Source organism: Pleurodeles waltl, chromosome 2_2 (assembly GCF_031143425.1).
Source record: "Pleurodeles waltl isolate 20211129_DDA chromosome 2_2, aPleWal1.hap1.20221129, whole genome shotgun sequence".
Lineage (NCBI taxonomy): Eukaryota > Metazoa > Chordata > Amphibia > Caudata > Salamandridae > Pleurodeles > Pleurodeles waltl.
Window position 1 is genome coordinate 29,589,049 of NC_090439.1, and position 16,740 is coordinate 29,605,788.

The window sequence follows — 16,740 nt, forward strand, 5'->3', positions numbered from 1 at the left end:
CACATGCATTGATGCTGGGGCATTCTCATAAGAATGATAGACAAAAGGGCTCTTTTCCATGCTTTACATAAGAATTAAATTGTAAGTACTGATAGAGTGCCATAAGTAAAAAAGCAGCAAAGAATATAAATCATAAGTACAAGAACTCTGTACAGCTGTCAATGAAATTGACCATAAATGTGCTTTCTAGGATAGGCAATAGGGGTCTATCTTTATGGTAACAAATCCACACTCTTAAATAGGAGTTTAGACAAAGGGGTTCATACATTCTGTGGGACTATTTAATTCTCTGGACTTAAACCAATGAGGAACATTTCAGAAAAAAACATTTTACAATAGAATACATTCAGAGATTTCCCCAAGTGTAAGGAAACATTAAGATTCATCCTTTCTCACAGACATGGCTACACAGGTGAGTTAATACTATAATAGTCTGTGACAGCAAGAACCGTCCTTGATTCACAGTAACGCAAAGTTTCTCTGAGAACACTTTCTGCTTATACAAATGAAACTAGTAGAGTCTTATTTAGAACCAGAATCAACAAGTGACAAGACGGAGGTCAGTGTAAACACAAGCTAGTGTTAGCATAAGCTCAAAGCGCAATGCTCTTTTTATACATCGCTATATATCAATGAATAACGTGTTTTATCATATGTGGTGCCTGACCGAACTACCATCTAACGTGAAAAATGACAATCATACTAAAATAACTCATCTTTTTTAAAGAGGGTTTCAAAGTGGAAGTCTGCTATTTCTAAGCACTTCAGATGAGAAGTATTACAGTGCCCAAAGGAAGTCATTTGTGAAATTCATTTACTTATAAAGAGAGGACTGGTCTGCGTTCCCCGTGATAAAGCGCTGCTCAAAGTGTCGCACCTGTCATTGAAATTTCACACACAATCTCACAGAAAGTATAGAAATATCACACATAAACTCAATGAAAACTTAGTAACTGTGATAAACTGACTATGAAAGTGCATCACGAATTATTTACTCTTAATAGTACATATGTCGTAAAATATGTTTTCGTTTAGGAATGTAGCACCCGGTCTCTTCTATGTATCGCCCAGACATACGAGAACCCTGGGTAAGGGTCCTCTCGCCTTACGCCGTCCAGCTCGCGCGTGTGGGGCCGCGTTTCTGCCTCTGACAGGTAGAGGGCGGTCTCCGATCCTTGGCTCCTCCCGCCAGAAGAGCGACGCGGAAACCTCATCAAAAGTCACCGGAAAAACAAGAGTGCGGCGGCTGCGGCGTCCCGGGAGACCGGGTGAACTCGCCCGAGCGCGTCTGTGCCGAGGGGGTGGAGGTAAGCACCCGGGCGCTCGCGCTGTCTGCCTGCCCGTCGCCGGAGGTGCCTGCTCCCGCCATGCTGCTGCTGGTGGTCGCCGCCTTCACCGTGGCCTTCGTGCTGCTGCTCTACATGGTGTCCCCGCTCATCAGCCCCAAGCCGCTGAAGCTGGCCGGGGCGCACGTAGTGGTAAGTGTCTTGAGTCCGCTGCAGCCTCGCAGTGAGTGGGGGTGATTCTCTTTATACCCTAAGGGATTGGGATCCTAGGACTGCCCTTGTTACCCATCAGTTTCTGAAGTCACTGGGACCCCTGAAGTGGGTGTGTGGTGGAGGCGTGAACTCCTCCGAAAAGCATTAATGCCGTGTTGCGCATGATATTGCCTTGTTTTTACCACGTTTTGTGATGAGTGTTCACACCAGATTTAACGAACTCTCCACTCAAAGTCAGTACGGTTCTAAAAAATGTGGATCAAAAAACTTTCGAAATATATTGTAGCGCTGTCAGCCTGTGAAACACTCGAGTATAAATTATTTATTTATTTACCTGCAATGTGCCCGCCTTTCAAAATCTTTATTCCGTGACATAATGACGGTTGTGCATTTTAGATCGCAGCCTGCGAGACAGCACAGTTGTCTGATTTGCTAAGGACATCAAGAGGACTTTCAGAGGGTTGGCCTAGGACTGCATTCCGCTAGTTGATCACTATTGGCTTTGTGGTTTGTAACTCACACTTTCTGGCTTTCCATTTGCTGGCTTTATTTGCTTTAGGCTCTCCAGGTTCAGTTCGTCTGTCACCTTGCCTAAACCATGTTTTCTATATCCTTCCACAAACTCGCTTTCTGTTAACAGGCCTTTAAATCTTGTTCTTATCTCGTCACATTTGCTGTGCATTCAGAGACTGAGGTCAAATGACAGATGCTGTTTTCCAACGGCACTTGTTTACTTTTCTTTCTCTGGTTTTAGTGGGAGAGGATTTATGTGACAATCTTACTGGATACAGGGGGTAGGAAAGTCTTTCTCTCGCACACAACAACATTTAAATGAACTGCATAAGAAGGCCAGAATACATCAGAATTATGAACGCATGTTTTTTAGGTCGAGCATAGCAGCATGCAAGCAGTGCTTTTCCAACATGTTGATATGTATCTGGGATTTTAACAATACACACCCATCACTATCACTCATTCATAGGCTCGCCTTTCTGAAATCCTTTGTTTTCGTTGGTAACTGCTTTACGTTTGTCCATCCATAGGGCAGTTTTGTTACTGCCTTGGCCATCAACCTTGTTACATGGATAATTGCCCTTTTGCCGATAACCTTGACTGCAATCAAACTTCTTTTTCCTTTTGTCTCTCTCTTCTCGATCTCAGCGGTGCTTTGAATCGGCTGACTTATGTCAACTGTTTTTTTTTTTTTTTGTGTGGCAAGAAAAGTTCTGTTAGGCATTTACAATGGTAATACCTCTAACTTGAGCAAATGCGAGACCCATTGCTTTGCAAATGCTTGTTTTATTTCTGAAGTGTGTTGGAAACTGTTAGAAATGGCCTTTCTGCAGGATCACCCCTAAACTTTTTGCCTTCCTCCTTCTCTTTTTCTGACCTAATTTTTGCTGGCTTTAGGACTTTGCGCCCTTTACCACTGCTAATCAGTGCCAAAGTGCATATGCTGTCTCCTTAAAACATTGTGACATAGGCTCATACCCAGTTGGCATTTTTAATTTACTTGTAAGTCCCTAGCAAAGTGCACTACAGGTGCCCTGGGCCTGTAAATTAAATACTACTAGTGGGCCTGCAGCACTGGTTGTACCACCCACATAAGTAGCCCTCAACCATATCTCAGGCCTGCCACTGCAAGGCCTCTGTGTGCTGTTTCAGTGCCACTTTGACTTGGCATTTAAAAGTACTTGCCAAGCCTTAAACTCCCCTTTTTGTACATATGTCACCCCTAAGGTAGACCCTAGGTAACCCATAGGGCAGGGTACCATGTAGGTATAAGGCAGGACATGTACCTGTGTAGTTTATATGTCCTGGTAGTGTAAAACTCCTAAATTCGTTTTCTACTACTGTGAGGCCTGCTCCTTTCATAGGATAACATTAGGGCTATCCTCATAAAGTGTTTGAGTGGTAGATTCTGATCTGAAAGGGGTAACCAGGTCATGTTTAGTATGGCCAGAATGGTAATAAAAAATCCTGCTTTTTGGTGAAGTTTGATTTAATATGGCTATTCTAGAAAGTGAGCATTTCTCTACACTCAAATCCCTCTGTTTCTTACAGCCTGTCTCCAATCCACGTCTGGCTGGGCTGGTTGACAGGTCCCTTGTGCATTTCACCCAGACAATCACAAACGCAGGATGCACAGTCACATCTGCACACATCTGCATACTGAATGGGTCTTCCTGGGCTAGAAGGGTGGAGGGCCTGACACTTACATTTGAAACGACAGTGGCCTGCCCTCACACAATGGACTGCCAACCCCCTACTGGGACCCTGGCAGACAGAATTGTACTGAAAGGGGACTTTGTGCAACTCTAAGCCACTCTTTGAAGTCTTCCCCACTTCAAGGGCACATTTGGGTATATAAACTGGGTCCCTGACCTTACTAACTCAGACACTACTGGACAAGATACCTACTGGGGAAGAAACTCTGAAGAAGAACCTTCAACCTGCCAAAAGAAGCTGCCTGGCTGCCCAAAGGATTCACCTGACTGTTTTGCTGAAAAGGACTGCTGCCTTGCTGTTGCTTTGCTGCCCTCTGGCCCTGCTGAGAAGTGCTCTCCAAGGGCTTGGATTGAGCTTGCCTCCTGTTTTCTGAAGTTTCAGGGCCAAAAAGATTTCATCTCTGCAAAGCACTCCTTGTGCTGTGAAAAATCGACACCCAGCCTGCTGGAATCGATGCACAGCCTGCATAGCAGTGGAAAAATCACAGCTTCTCTGCATTCGCTCCACTCCACTGCACTCTAATCCATTTCACGTTACACCCTTCTACTCTACCCTGTACCATTCAACTCTCTGGCAATGCACTCTTCTCCACTGTACTCTTCCCTGCTTCACTCTACACCACTCCAGTCCACACTCCAGGCCACACTCCAGGCCACACCAGTCTACTCTGCACAGCTCCAGTCTATGCTACTAAACTCTACGCCAATCTGCAACACTGCACTCTACGCCTTTTCACTCTGTCAGTGCGCTTTACTCTTTAACACTCAACTCTATGCCCCTGCGTTCTACCACTGTATGCCACTCTAATGTACTGTGTAACACTGCACTCTGTGCCACTCCACTCTACGCCTCTCTACACTTAACCACTCTATGCCATTGTACTCTGCATAACTGCACTCTGTCACTGCACCGTATGCCTCAGCACTCTACTCTGCATCATTGTGCTCTTCTACTGCTCTCTATTCCACACCACACCTCTGACTCTGCCATTGCACTCTACTGTGCACTACTTCACACTGCACTCTATGGCACCCAACTCTACTCTGCACTCTAGACGCTATGCCATTTGTCTCTACTCTGCGCCGCTGCCCTCTGCATTACCCTATGCCCCTCTGCTGTACGCAGCTGCATCCTATGCCTCTGCATCATTGCCACTATACTCTACACCAGTCTAGTGTATGCCACTCTGTGCGACTCCACACTATGCCATTCCAATACACAACACTTTCTGCCAACCTACTCTTCGCCATGCCCCTCTACGTTGCGCTAACTTTACACCATGCCGAACAGCAGCCATGCTCTTGCATAGGCAAGGCCTATTTGCTTAGTCAAGTAGCGCTTTCTATCTGGCGAGGCTTTGAAGCATTTTGAAGATGGGTAGCCGGCTCTTATGTGAGATGCTTATACTTAATAAAGATACTTGGAATTCATTGGACTTTTACACACCTAATGTTCAGTTATGCTTTAAATTTAATACCTAGAGACCTAATTTACATGCCCTGCATAGAGCTGCTTCATAGCAGGTAGTGTTTTATTGTAGGGCCCTTCACAGAGATGGCATTTAGCATAAATAAGCAGATGGAGGTGCAAGTTACTGTTAATACATTGATAAATGTACTTGAATATTTAGTATGTGGTTTGCCGGTGGACCCTTGATTAGATTTTCAATTACTCCTTCAGGGACTTTGAAGAGATAACATTTTGACGTCAGGTTTTGGGGCGGATTAACTGTGGGATGCATAAAACTGCCACATAAGGGAGAAATATCATTGTAAAGAGGCAAACACGAACGGTTCTAGTGGTCTGTGGTGAGATGAACTTAGCCTCATGACTAGACTTTTTTTTTTTGTGTGCTTGATGTGACAAGGGATTGTTGCATGTGTAGTGAGAACTCTGTCATCTCACGAGGGTATGTAAAAATATGCTAATACTATTGACGCTCCCACAGGAGTTATTTTTAAAAACTCAGTATTATAAATCAATAATTCACATTACTCAAAATAGTAAAAACTTATTTTTGTTGCAGCCTTTTCCGTGTCAAAGACAAATGCATATTTTTAAAAAACCAAGAGAACCTTAATTATAAAAATATATACATTTATTTCAGTTAATTAAAAAGACCTAACCATGAAAGAGTGAGACTATTAACTATCATATAACATATTCACCATAAGTTACATTACAAAACAAAAGGGTACATTGTGGGAAGACAGTTGTTTTGCTATTAAAGATCTGCACAGTTACAATTTCTTAACAGGCCACTTCATCATCACAATACGTTATTCGGGTCACTTGAGCCATAAACGTCCATAAATACAAGAAAATAATAATAAAATACCATAAAAAGAAATAAAATATAAATAAAGAAAAAATCTCAGTATCTTGATCTTATATTCATGGCACTTAAAATATAATTTAAAACTGCATATATAACGGTTTCTATTCCCGACTGGTGCAAATAAGCAAAAGCAGCTCCATGTGATCTAATTTCCAGCGGCCGGAATATCACAAAAACGATTTCCTTTGAACAGAGTAGAATGTGCACAGGCCACTTTTTACCGAAGACTGCATGTAAAGACATCTTGAACAGTAGATACCCCTGTCCCATTATGCCCCTCATGTTTTGTACCATCCTCAGAAAAATGCAATCTTGAAACGTAAAGCAGCATATGATAGTTTCACCAAGAATGTTTACTATAGCAAAACTTTAAGGACAAATTATTTCACAATAAAATACCTCCATATGGCCTGTAATTATGGATTGTAACAGATTCTGTAATACTCCTAATATAAAGGAATCAGCTTGGAAGACGACCACAGACTGTCTAATTCAGGAGCAGCAGAAAAGCAAATGCGGGGAGTGCAAGTAAACAAATAAGGCACAAGTACAGGGGCAAGAACTCTATAGCAAGCGAGAAACCCACCAACATGCAATTTTGCAGACACTGGCTGCAGGTTCACAGTGTTTTTTTGCATTGTCTCTGCCAGTAATTACCCCGAAGTATCTTTTAGTTGCACTTCCTGTTGCCTGTCTGAAAGCGGAATTCCCAATCCCAGGTAGAATAATAATGACCACCATCTTGGCTAGAACAGCATGGCACCTTTTAATGCCTAATGATATTCCAACCTCCAATTCCCCATGTTCTCCTAGGCTGCATCTTGTGCTGCCACACTTTGTGCCCTCCTACCTCCTCACCATCCTAGCAGGAGCCTGGAGGACTTCTTTGTTGCACAGATATAACCTGGCTTCATGATTTTCCTGATCCTTGGCCTGTGATATCGTACACAGATGAAAGTCGAAGCGTTGTACATTCACCCATTTATAAAACCACAAAGGTTGTATACAGAACTATGCCAAATTATAAGAGCATAATCATTGAAGTGTTTCCACAGTTTTAATTTTAAGACCAAAGGATTTCGGTTATTCTGAGTACCTTTGCCTTCAAATGAGGCTACACATATTTTGGTCAGATGGAGTCCCTGTTTCACAGCACATGACTCTTAGACGTTCCAGCTTTTCAGCTCTTGCGGTCTAGCTGTACTTGCTAACGCGTGTTCCTTCCCTGCTACATAGATTACAAAAAGGCCATGGAGCCATGTTCCAGCCTTAAATCAACATCACCACGAAGATAGCAAGTTTAGCTTCTGCCCCTTTAATTGCTGTTAGACCGTATGCCTGAGATTTGTGTAGCTAGACTTTTAAGTGTTTGTAATGCATGCAGTGTAGTTTTGATTTGTCTCCTTTTGATACAGTGAACTAAACAGTACACCTCCATTGTACACTAAGTTGAAAATACTCAGGTTTTCCACGCCATTAATATTAACAACAATGTAACTAAGCTGAAGGGTTGCCTCAAATAATAGAAGAAAAAAAACAAGCATTGCCAAATCTAGTAGGTCTGGCTTTTTGTTACGACAATATTTGAGTACATCTAAGAACATCTTATCATGAAGGCAAAACAATAAACACAGGAGGATTAGTGGGCCCCACTGTGCTGTTGTAACAGGCTAAGGCATGCGCATTTCGATTACTTCTAAACAAAAGTAACTTCCAGCCATTGGAATATTATTGTGTGAGCAAAGTTAAGGCATCCAAGAGCTCTCACTGGTTCTCAATTATGTTACATGTCATTTTGCATCTGTGACAAAAAACAAAATTGATGTCTGCATCTCCAAAACTAAATGGGGACAGAAATGGAACAATTAAACCATCCTGAATTCCCAGATTTCCTCCTCTCCAATTGTAATTCCTGTAATCTTGCCAATCAGTCCAGACTTTAACGTGCTTGCTTAGGTAGCCTTTTAGGTTCATAAATAGGCGGTTATAAAACTATGCAGTGATCTAATCCTGTAGGCCCCTTCTTCAGTGTGACACTTCCCCTCGCTTATGATCTCACTCTTTATCAGCAACCCCAGATGAAGGTTGGCCTCCTTTATATAGATTGCAGTCAAATTTTTCAGTAATATGAAGCAGTACAAGTTTGGGCTCTGGACTTGGGGACCTTCCCGACACCTTTCCCAATATCGTCAACACTCTTGTCCAAAAGCTCCGAAGTACAGATTATGTCCACATAGTATAGAAAATAAATCGATTTCTCTGTTCCCACACCTAAGACAGTCAGGAGTGGGAATCTTCCCAAAGGCCCAAAGTTTGGACTAGGTAATGTAGACAGTATGTAGTATCTGCAATTTTATTAGCCCAAATTGCATGGCGATGGCTATCACTCTAGGGACCATCATAGCACATTGTCGATTCGCATGTGATAAGCCGGCAATTCTTTTTTGTTTATTGGGAAAATCAAGTATATTAGCTTGCAGTCTCTCTCAGCCATTATTAGTCAAGCTTGTAGGGATTAAAATCGTGGATCTCAGTCATCTGTTTGATATTTGAGTGTAGAGCATGGCTAAGTTGGAGGTAATGTAAAACTTACTGACTGTGTAGGTGGAATAAGGTCTTTAGCTGATCGAATGAGACTGTATGGGTCTCATTCATTACCTCCCCCATCGTGGATACTCCTATCTATTCACAGCCCTGGAAAATCTCGGGTGCTGCAGTATCTCTAAGTATCTTCCCACCAAAAGTGGAGTGGCCCCTTTGAATTTTTTTATGCCTTCCTAAGTGTTTCCCCACCAGAACTCCAGCACCCCTTCGTAGGTGGGGAAAAAGATAGTGGATACGATCCCTGTAAAAGTAATTGTAAGAAAATACAAATCCGCCATTGCCTGTTTCTCGGTCAGGAATGCAGGTTCTGATTTGTGGGGCGAGGAGCCAGGAATCGGAGGCGCGTCGCCATATACTAGGATTTTAACTTCTGCAGCTCCAAAGTCTCTGTTGTGGTGATTTATAACATTTACTCAGTTCAAGGGATCTTAAACAGGCAATGCTGCATTTGCAATGACACCATTTTAGCACCAGCAACAAAAACAGGTTGTCTTCCATTTTAATTACTGGGTGTCCCTATCAGCTCTTTCACGCCTCCCCTTCACCACCACTCCTCAGGGTGTGCTCACCCTACCCAATGATGGGCCCTTTACAAATCTTTTTCAGGACTCCATGAATGAGGGTCCGATTTAGAGTTTGGCGGATGGGTTACTCTGTCTCAGACTTGATGGCTATCCGATCTCCATAGGCTGTTATGGGATCGTGATACGGCGGATGGAATATCTGTCATGTTTGTGAAGGAGTAACCCCCCTCTGCCAAACTCTAAATCAGGCCCTCAGTCCCCTAGGCCTGCAATGATGACCACAACATTTTCTCATATGTTTCAGCCAGTCCATCAGATTTTCTGTACCGCAGGACTGCGACCCGGTACTACAATAATGAAATGGCCAATGGGAATATAAGCTGCTTTGACTACTCGGGCCACTGTATGTTTTGAATTTTTATACTGTACCGCAGGACTGAGGGCTTGATTATGACCTTGGCGAATGGGATACTCCATCATAAGCGTGACGGATATCCCGCTCACCGCTTTACAAGTTCCATAGGATATAATGGAACTTTTAATATGGCGGAAGGGATGTCTGACAGAGTATCCCATCTGCCAGGGTAGTAATCTAGCACTAAATGTCCAGTCTTGTGTAACTTTTCTTGGCCCCCGCTTGATTGATCAGCGTGAAACTTTCCATGAAGGAGCCAAAGTGGACAAACTTTTTTTCTTTTTAGGGTCGAGTCTGCGTTGCATGCGCTCACGCATGCGTATCGCAGCTAGACGCTTTAGTTATTAGAAAAGGGCTAGGAGCCCTGTCGACGTCACGTCAGTGTGTTTGATTGGTTCGGGGGCTTGCCTAGTAAAATGTGCTTGCTTTCATTAGTGGAAGGCATGCACACGTCATGCCTTTTCCGGTGGCTAACCCTCCTCCAGCGCAGCAACCAAGTACAGAAAACATGCGAGGCTCGCTGTTTTCTGTCGGAACGTGGACTACTTTTTCTCTATTTTCCTAGCGCGATTTCGCTTGGCAGAAGTCGAGCTCTTTACACAGTTAATTTAACTTTTTCGGTTACATACATAAAAGCACTTTTGCCGATAGATGAAAAGTTGGGTTTGGAGTTTACAACGCAATCCGCTCTAACATGAGCAAACGCGAGACCGTTGCATTGCAAATGCTTGTTTTTTTTTTTTTCTTTTTAGTTTTGTAATTGTTTTGCCATAACTGTATTTTTTTTTTTTTATGTGTCAAATAGCTCACAACAGGACACTTTCAAGGGCTGGAGGCCGCTATAGGACATGTTGACTGACCAAGACAAGCAGTCCACAATTTCTCAGCTTGGTAGGAGTAGGCATGCATCTTGAAGCCTATCTTTCAGGATTCTAGTATTTGAGAGGGACAAGCATCAGTGATGGAATGGATGACTCCACTTTTTATTACTTTTCTGGAGGGGAGGGAGAGGTTTCGTGCAGATTCGGCAAACTGCCAATTTTACTTCAAATCGGCTATATTGAAACTCTAACCTAACTAACTTTATAACTACATCGTGGCTCCCTTCACTGAGCCTATATGTACATATAATCTATCTTCGGCTTCAGCTGAACAGTGCAACATTGCTTCCTTTCTTAGTGCTGTTTTGCTATTGTCTGTATACTCCAATATTGTTTCTGTTTAAACAACTTTATTTTCATTTTAGAATATCATACTGCATGGATACTGGAATGATAACATAGTATGTAAACAAATAAACATTATCACTCGTGGACAGTGACTGGGTCATTGTTGGCCTCAAAGAGTCTTTGACCCTGCTGCAACAGACTGATGTCGGGCGTTCTGTACACTGATGTTGTTGGCTTGTGGCTTTCGAGAGTGTGGGCACCAACTGCACCGTAACATGATCTCATGAGAACCGTTCATAGTCTTGTAGTCTTGTCTTGGAAGTAAGGAGAGGTCACAACTTTGGCAATGCCTAAGAACATTGGACACAACTGCCTAATTGCTCCGTAGGACCTGTGATTGCCTATTTATTTTTTTTCAAAACCTTTTTTTATTGATTTTAGTGTTTACAGAGAAAGTAAACTGCATCATGAGTATCACTTATCTGTCCATTTAGTAGTACTTCAGCGTTATTACAGGAAAAGATGGCATTGCAGTCAAACTCATTCACAGATGAGTAAATAATAACAACTCAGCAAGGGTGTAGGGGAGGTCTGAAGTGATGTGTGGTCATGGCAGGGCAAGGTGTCCCAATGCAAGTAGCCAAAGATAGATATCCAGGGGTGTGGCATTTATTAAAATATCTACTTGTCCAGGGGACAGGTTGCTTCTCAAATCTACTTGTCCTGTAAAAAGATCTACTTGTCCCTTTTGTGCCATGTAGTGTGGCGCCAAATTATGGCAGCAATCTCATTATGTAAGAGCTCTGATAATAGCCCCTCTGATTATGCCAGGGCTACTACCATAGTAGGGATTGAATACTTGCAGTTTCAATCCCTACTGTAGCAATTACCTTATTTTGCCACCTTTCTGCAGATCTGCATAAAGGGGCTGGAGGAAGCAGTAAGCAATAGTTCCAGGGCTGGAATGCCTTTGAGTCTGCAAACCTACTAACCTGCATGTTTTAAGGATTTTCACCAGCTTCTCTCTTTAATATTTTCCCATAATAAGAAAGGTTGGACATTTACTCCTGACAATGGCAGAATTAGAACTTCTTCCAGGGTTGGGAAGAAAGTGGCTGGAGGGAAAATGAACTTGCAAATGCTCAATAGATTTTCACATGAACAAATCTACACATGCGTATTTACCCATGCTAAAATACAGTTCACAAATATTTTATAGGGGTACGACATATACCATGGGTGCACTTTTGTGACTTTCTTTAAGAATTTGGGGCCACATGTAGGTAGGTTCAGATTAGCGACCCGCAAATTGCGAGTCGCAAATCTGAATGTAGGATGGTGTCCCTGACACCATCTGTGATTCGCAAGGGCTTCGCAAATGTCCACCTCATGAATAATCATGAGGTGGGTGGTCGCAATTTGCGACCCCCTTGCGAATTACGGCCCTCACAGGGATGGTGGCCTGCTGGAGACAGCAGACCACCATGTCTGTGACTGCTTTTCAATAAAGCAGTTTTTTTTTTTTTTTTTTTCGTAATGCAGCCCGTTTTCCTTAAAGGAAAATGAGATGCATTACAAAAACGAAAAATGAAACGTTTTCGTTTCATTTTTTCAGAGCAGGCAGTGGTCCGCATGACCACTGCCTGCTCTGAAAAATTTTTTACAGTGACATTCACAATGGGGAAGGGGTCCCATGGGGACCCCTTCCCTTTTGCGAAAGTGTTAGCACCCATTTGAAATGGGTGCAAACTGCGATTGGTTTGCGTTCGCAAAACAATCCTACATTGCACTGCGAGTCGCAATTAGGAAGGGAACACCCCTTCCTAATTGGGAGTCGCAAACCCGTTTTGCGATTCGGTAACCAGGTTACCGAATCGCAAAACTGGGTTTGTGCATCGCAATGTGCTTTTTGCACGTCGCAAACAGCGAAAGTCGCTGTTTGCGGCATGCAAAAAGCTACCTACATGTGGGTCTTGGTCCCTAATTAGGTCTGGTGTTAACAAAGACATTTGTTTTTATTAAACTTCTATTTCTCTCTCTTTCGGCTGGCTTTACTGTGAGTGATCGCATTCTGCTCTTCCACAAGGAGCATATTGGCACACAAAGTAGTTTTGTTCAGTGTCAGGAACTACAGTGGCAATCAGTGACGTAACGAAACTGGAGGGTGCCCCTTTGCAAAGAACATGGAGGAGCCCCCTCTCCAGACTCACTCAGGGCAGGTGCTGTGCTGAAGGGGCCCCCTGGAGGGCGACTGCAGGGCCTTTGTTATGCCACTGGTGGCAACGTGTGCTTTTAGAGTTCAAAAACGTTTTTTTTTTTTGCCAGTGTTTGTTACAATGTTGAGGGCCTGGTAGCTCCCACAGCAATAAAGTGTTACAAAAGCCATGTCAAAACAAGACACGCATTGATAAAACTAAAAGACTTATAAAATTATGACAGATCAGTTGGCTTTGTCAGTGTTTGTTTATTTTCATGCTTCCCATAATCGTGTTGAAAATGGTTACACTGATTTTCCATTAGAAATATTTTTGGGAAATACTAGCATGCATCAAAACATTTTACTATATGACACTTCATTTGCATCTAATCAGAGAGCATTCTGGGAGCATTATACTTAGCCTCATAGCCTAAACTTTTCAAACATGTGTATACACATTTTATATTTTTTGTACTGGAACCAACGTCAGTAGTGAAGTGTGACCTTAAAACATTTATTTGAAGCACTCACCCTATTAATGAAGGCTTTCAAATAATGAACCATAAGTACAGCTTCGAACAGCATTATCTTTTGGAAACACATTACCTCAACTGCGGAGAGTTCCACTCTCTGTAAACAAGCAGCCAAAGGGTTTGTGCTGCAGAGGGTTGGGCCTACTTGTCCCAAGGACAAAGTAAACATAAAAACTTGTTGCCCTTGACCCCAAACAAGATGTCCCGTGCGTCGGGCGATAGAAATTCCACATCCCTGGATATCACAGGGTAGGGTGTTACAACAGCACTAGACATCCATTTTTCTGTCCACCACGAGGGGGTGTGTATAGTAGCTAAGAGGATGGGTGGAGGGACTGGATATGCCACATAAGTTGTGGGTGTTCGTTCAAGATTGGTGATCATCATTGGAAACCAAAGCATTGTGGGCCAGTACCAGGGTGCCTTCTAGGTCAGTGATTGGGAACAGGAGCTGATGAGGATTTCCTGCTTCGGGTGATGGCTAGGCATATGAGGAGAAAAGCAAGATCCAGAAATCGGGTAGTGAGTTTACTTTCTTCAGGTTGGAGTAGCCGAACAACTGAAGGGGAATCTTGGATCAGCGCTCCGTCAGTTCTGGGAGTGTTGAGAGTAGACCAGAAAGTCAGCAACTTAGCACAATCTTAGAGCATGATAGTCAAGTATGCTGGTGCTGAATGGCATCTAGAGAAGACTGGGACCATCCCCAGGGAATAGCACAGGAAGATTTAGAGGTGTAAAGTTTGCCTCATGAAGGACTCAAGGTTGTATAAATTTAACTCTGGCATTGTGGGGAGTGAGAAGGATATTGCAACATTGCCTGCCACATCTTGTGTTTGAAAACAGTTTGGAGCTCTGCCTTCTAGCTACTTTTAAGGGTTTGTAAGGAAGCACCCGTGTGATCTTGAAACCCTCTGCACCGCAAAGCAATCCGCTTCTTCCTGTAACCTATTGTGTGGAGTGTCAATAGTGTGAGATGGGTAGGGGGTCCCTGAGGCTGCCAGGTTTATTGAATCTCAAGCCACATCCTCCCATAAGTAATTGATTTACCAGGGGGTAACCCGCATTGATCGGACAAGGTTGTGAAGTTCAAAATGAGGCCATCTTCGAACAGCTCTTTCAATGAGGCCAAACCAACAGGCTTCCATTGGACCACATTGCTAGAAGAGATCTCTGCCAGACAGGTCGGCAGGCCCAGCAGCGGGATAGCTGTTGAGTAAGCAGGTGCGGTCTTTGTGTATCTGTGATCACTCATTGTATGTTGTGAAGGTAGCTATGTTTTATATAAGCTCTATACACCCTGTCATGGACTATAGCAGAAACAATATGTATTTTGAAAATGAGATCCTGCTCCCCTCCCCCCATTAGTAAGAGGAGGAGAAATTGGAGATAAGTTTGCCTAGATGTAAAGTGGGACTGGAAACGTTGTCACCTAGAAGAAACCTCGTGGGCTGTAGTGGCATAGTTAACTCCATACTTTTATGTGGGATCTGATCTCTCTTTGGAATGTTATGATTTGACAAACCCCACCAAACATAACGTGCACCTCTCACCCTGCAGTCTTTCAAGTGCACGTTTGACACCCCACTCCACTCCTATATTCCAAACATTGCTTTTAATCGTTCCTGTGGGAGGCACAAGAAAGGTTCTATTTTGTTAGCTTTTTCTCATTTTTGAACACACAGACTGATGCTTTGATTGCTCAATGCCAAATCTCTATCAGGAGGCCTCTTGGATCTGTTTCTTTAATTCATGTCTTCATACTAGTACATATTTGTCTTGGGTCTTGAACTGTTAGACTTTTACAGAGCCATGAAATGTTTTTTTTTCTTCTCTATTCCGATTTATGAATAGAGATTTGAGTGAGGTAAGTGCTCTAGTGAGTTTCACTTTTATATCTCTTTTTGAGGCCCTGTGCCTCAGTTGAGTGATTCTGAAGTTGACAGAAGCGATGAGGTAGAAGCGCTGGCGAATTTCTTCTGGAGTCAGCGTTTCACTATCTTCAAAGAGTTTGCCAAGTCTAGGCAGAGCTTGAAATTATCCTGGTTCGAAAAGAGGGATCCATGTGTCCTGGTGGGAAGTTAGGGGTTATAAATGAATGGTGTCATATGAAGGATATGCTATAGGGCCTTTGTAACACATTACCTGTTACCAATAGTCTAGCAAAATAGTTGTGGAAAGTAGGAAAGGGCATATGTTTGAGATGGGGCTTCCACAAGAGCCAAAGAATAAGTGATAGGGAAATGGTTTGGGTGGCGAGATGCAATTTTTCCTCTACCTGAATCTGCGTTGTAGTTCAAATCTAATGCCGGATGTATTTGGGCCACATGGACACAAGAGCATATATAAAGTAGGCCTCCTTCAGTCATAGACAGAGCTAGCGTTGATTCTAGGAAATCTGGACGACTTCTCCTTCCAAACAAAGCTTACCATTTTGTTTTGAATTTGAGATAGGATTAAAGCTGAGAATCGTAAGGGTGGTGTCTGTGCCACATCTAACAAGGGGGAGGGGAGTTCATTTTCAGGCTCACAATTTGACCCATATGTGCCATTTTGAGTTTTCCCCAGCGATCCAAGTCTTTCAAAAAGGGTCTGCAGTTGGGAGAATATTGGTACTGTAGATGTCTGATCCTAGGTGTCGGATGAATTCCCCCGGGTTCTCAATCCAGGCGAAGTCAGCCACTGGTATCCTTTGTTAGGTCCTCTGCAGGGGGTTGCCACCCTCATTCTCTGAGATACACACATTTTTTTTTATATATAATATAATCCAAGACTGCTGAGAACCTAGAGAATTCTTACTAGAGGGCAGGGCAGGCAAAGGTTATTCTGGGTTTGTAATGAAACATTGAAATATATTCTTCAAATAATAACAATTTTGTGTTTCACTAAAACTACTAAACGTCCCCTGTTAGAAATTGGGTTACCAGTTGGCAGAAGTATGCACCCTGTCCCAAGTAAAGACCCCAATCCTAGTCAGGGTAAGTCAGTTAAACACCATAATTTAACCTGTGCTCACCCTCTGGTAGATTGGCACAGAGTAGGCAGGCCTAACTCAAGAGGCAATGTGTAAAGTATTTGTGAAGTACTTAAAACAGTAACAGTGAACATGACAAAGACTCCATACCAAGTTAGAAAAATAGATTCTATTTTTATGAGTAAAACAAGACCAAACTGACAGTAAGTTGAAGTCAAGATATTTAATCTTTAAAGAATATCTGAAACTATAGTGCTTAGA

General features: G+C 42.9%; 1 protein-coding gene across 1 annotated transcript in view; it reads left to right on the forward strand.

Moving 5' to 3' along the window:
- Window positions 1-1,221: 1,221 nt before the first annotated feature.
- The window catches only part of KDSR (3-ketodihydrosphingosine reductase), a 281,528-nt gene continuing 266,009 nt past the window's right edge, over window positions 1,222-16,740 (forward strand). The window contains exon 1 of the mRNA XM_069219441.1: window positions 1,222-1,478. Coding sequence (XP_069075542.1) covers window positions 1,368-1,478 — 111 coding nt within the window. The 5' untranslated portion in view covers window positions 1,222-1,367. The remainder of the gene's footprint in view (window positions 1,479-16,740) is intronic.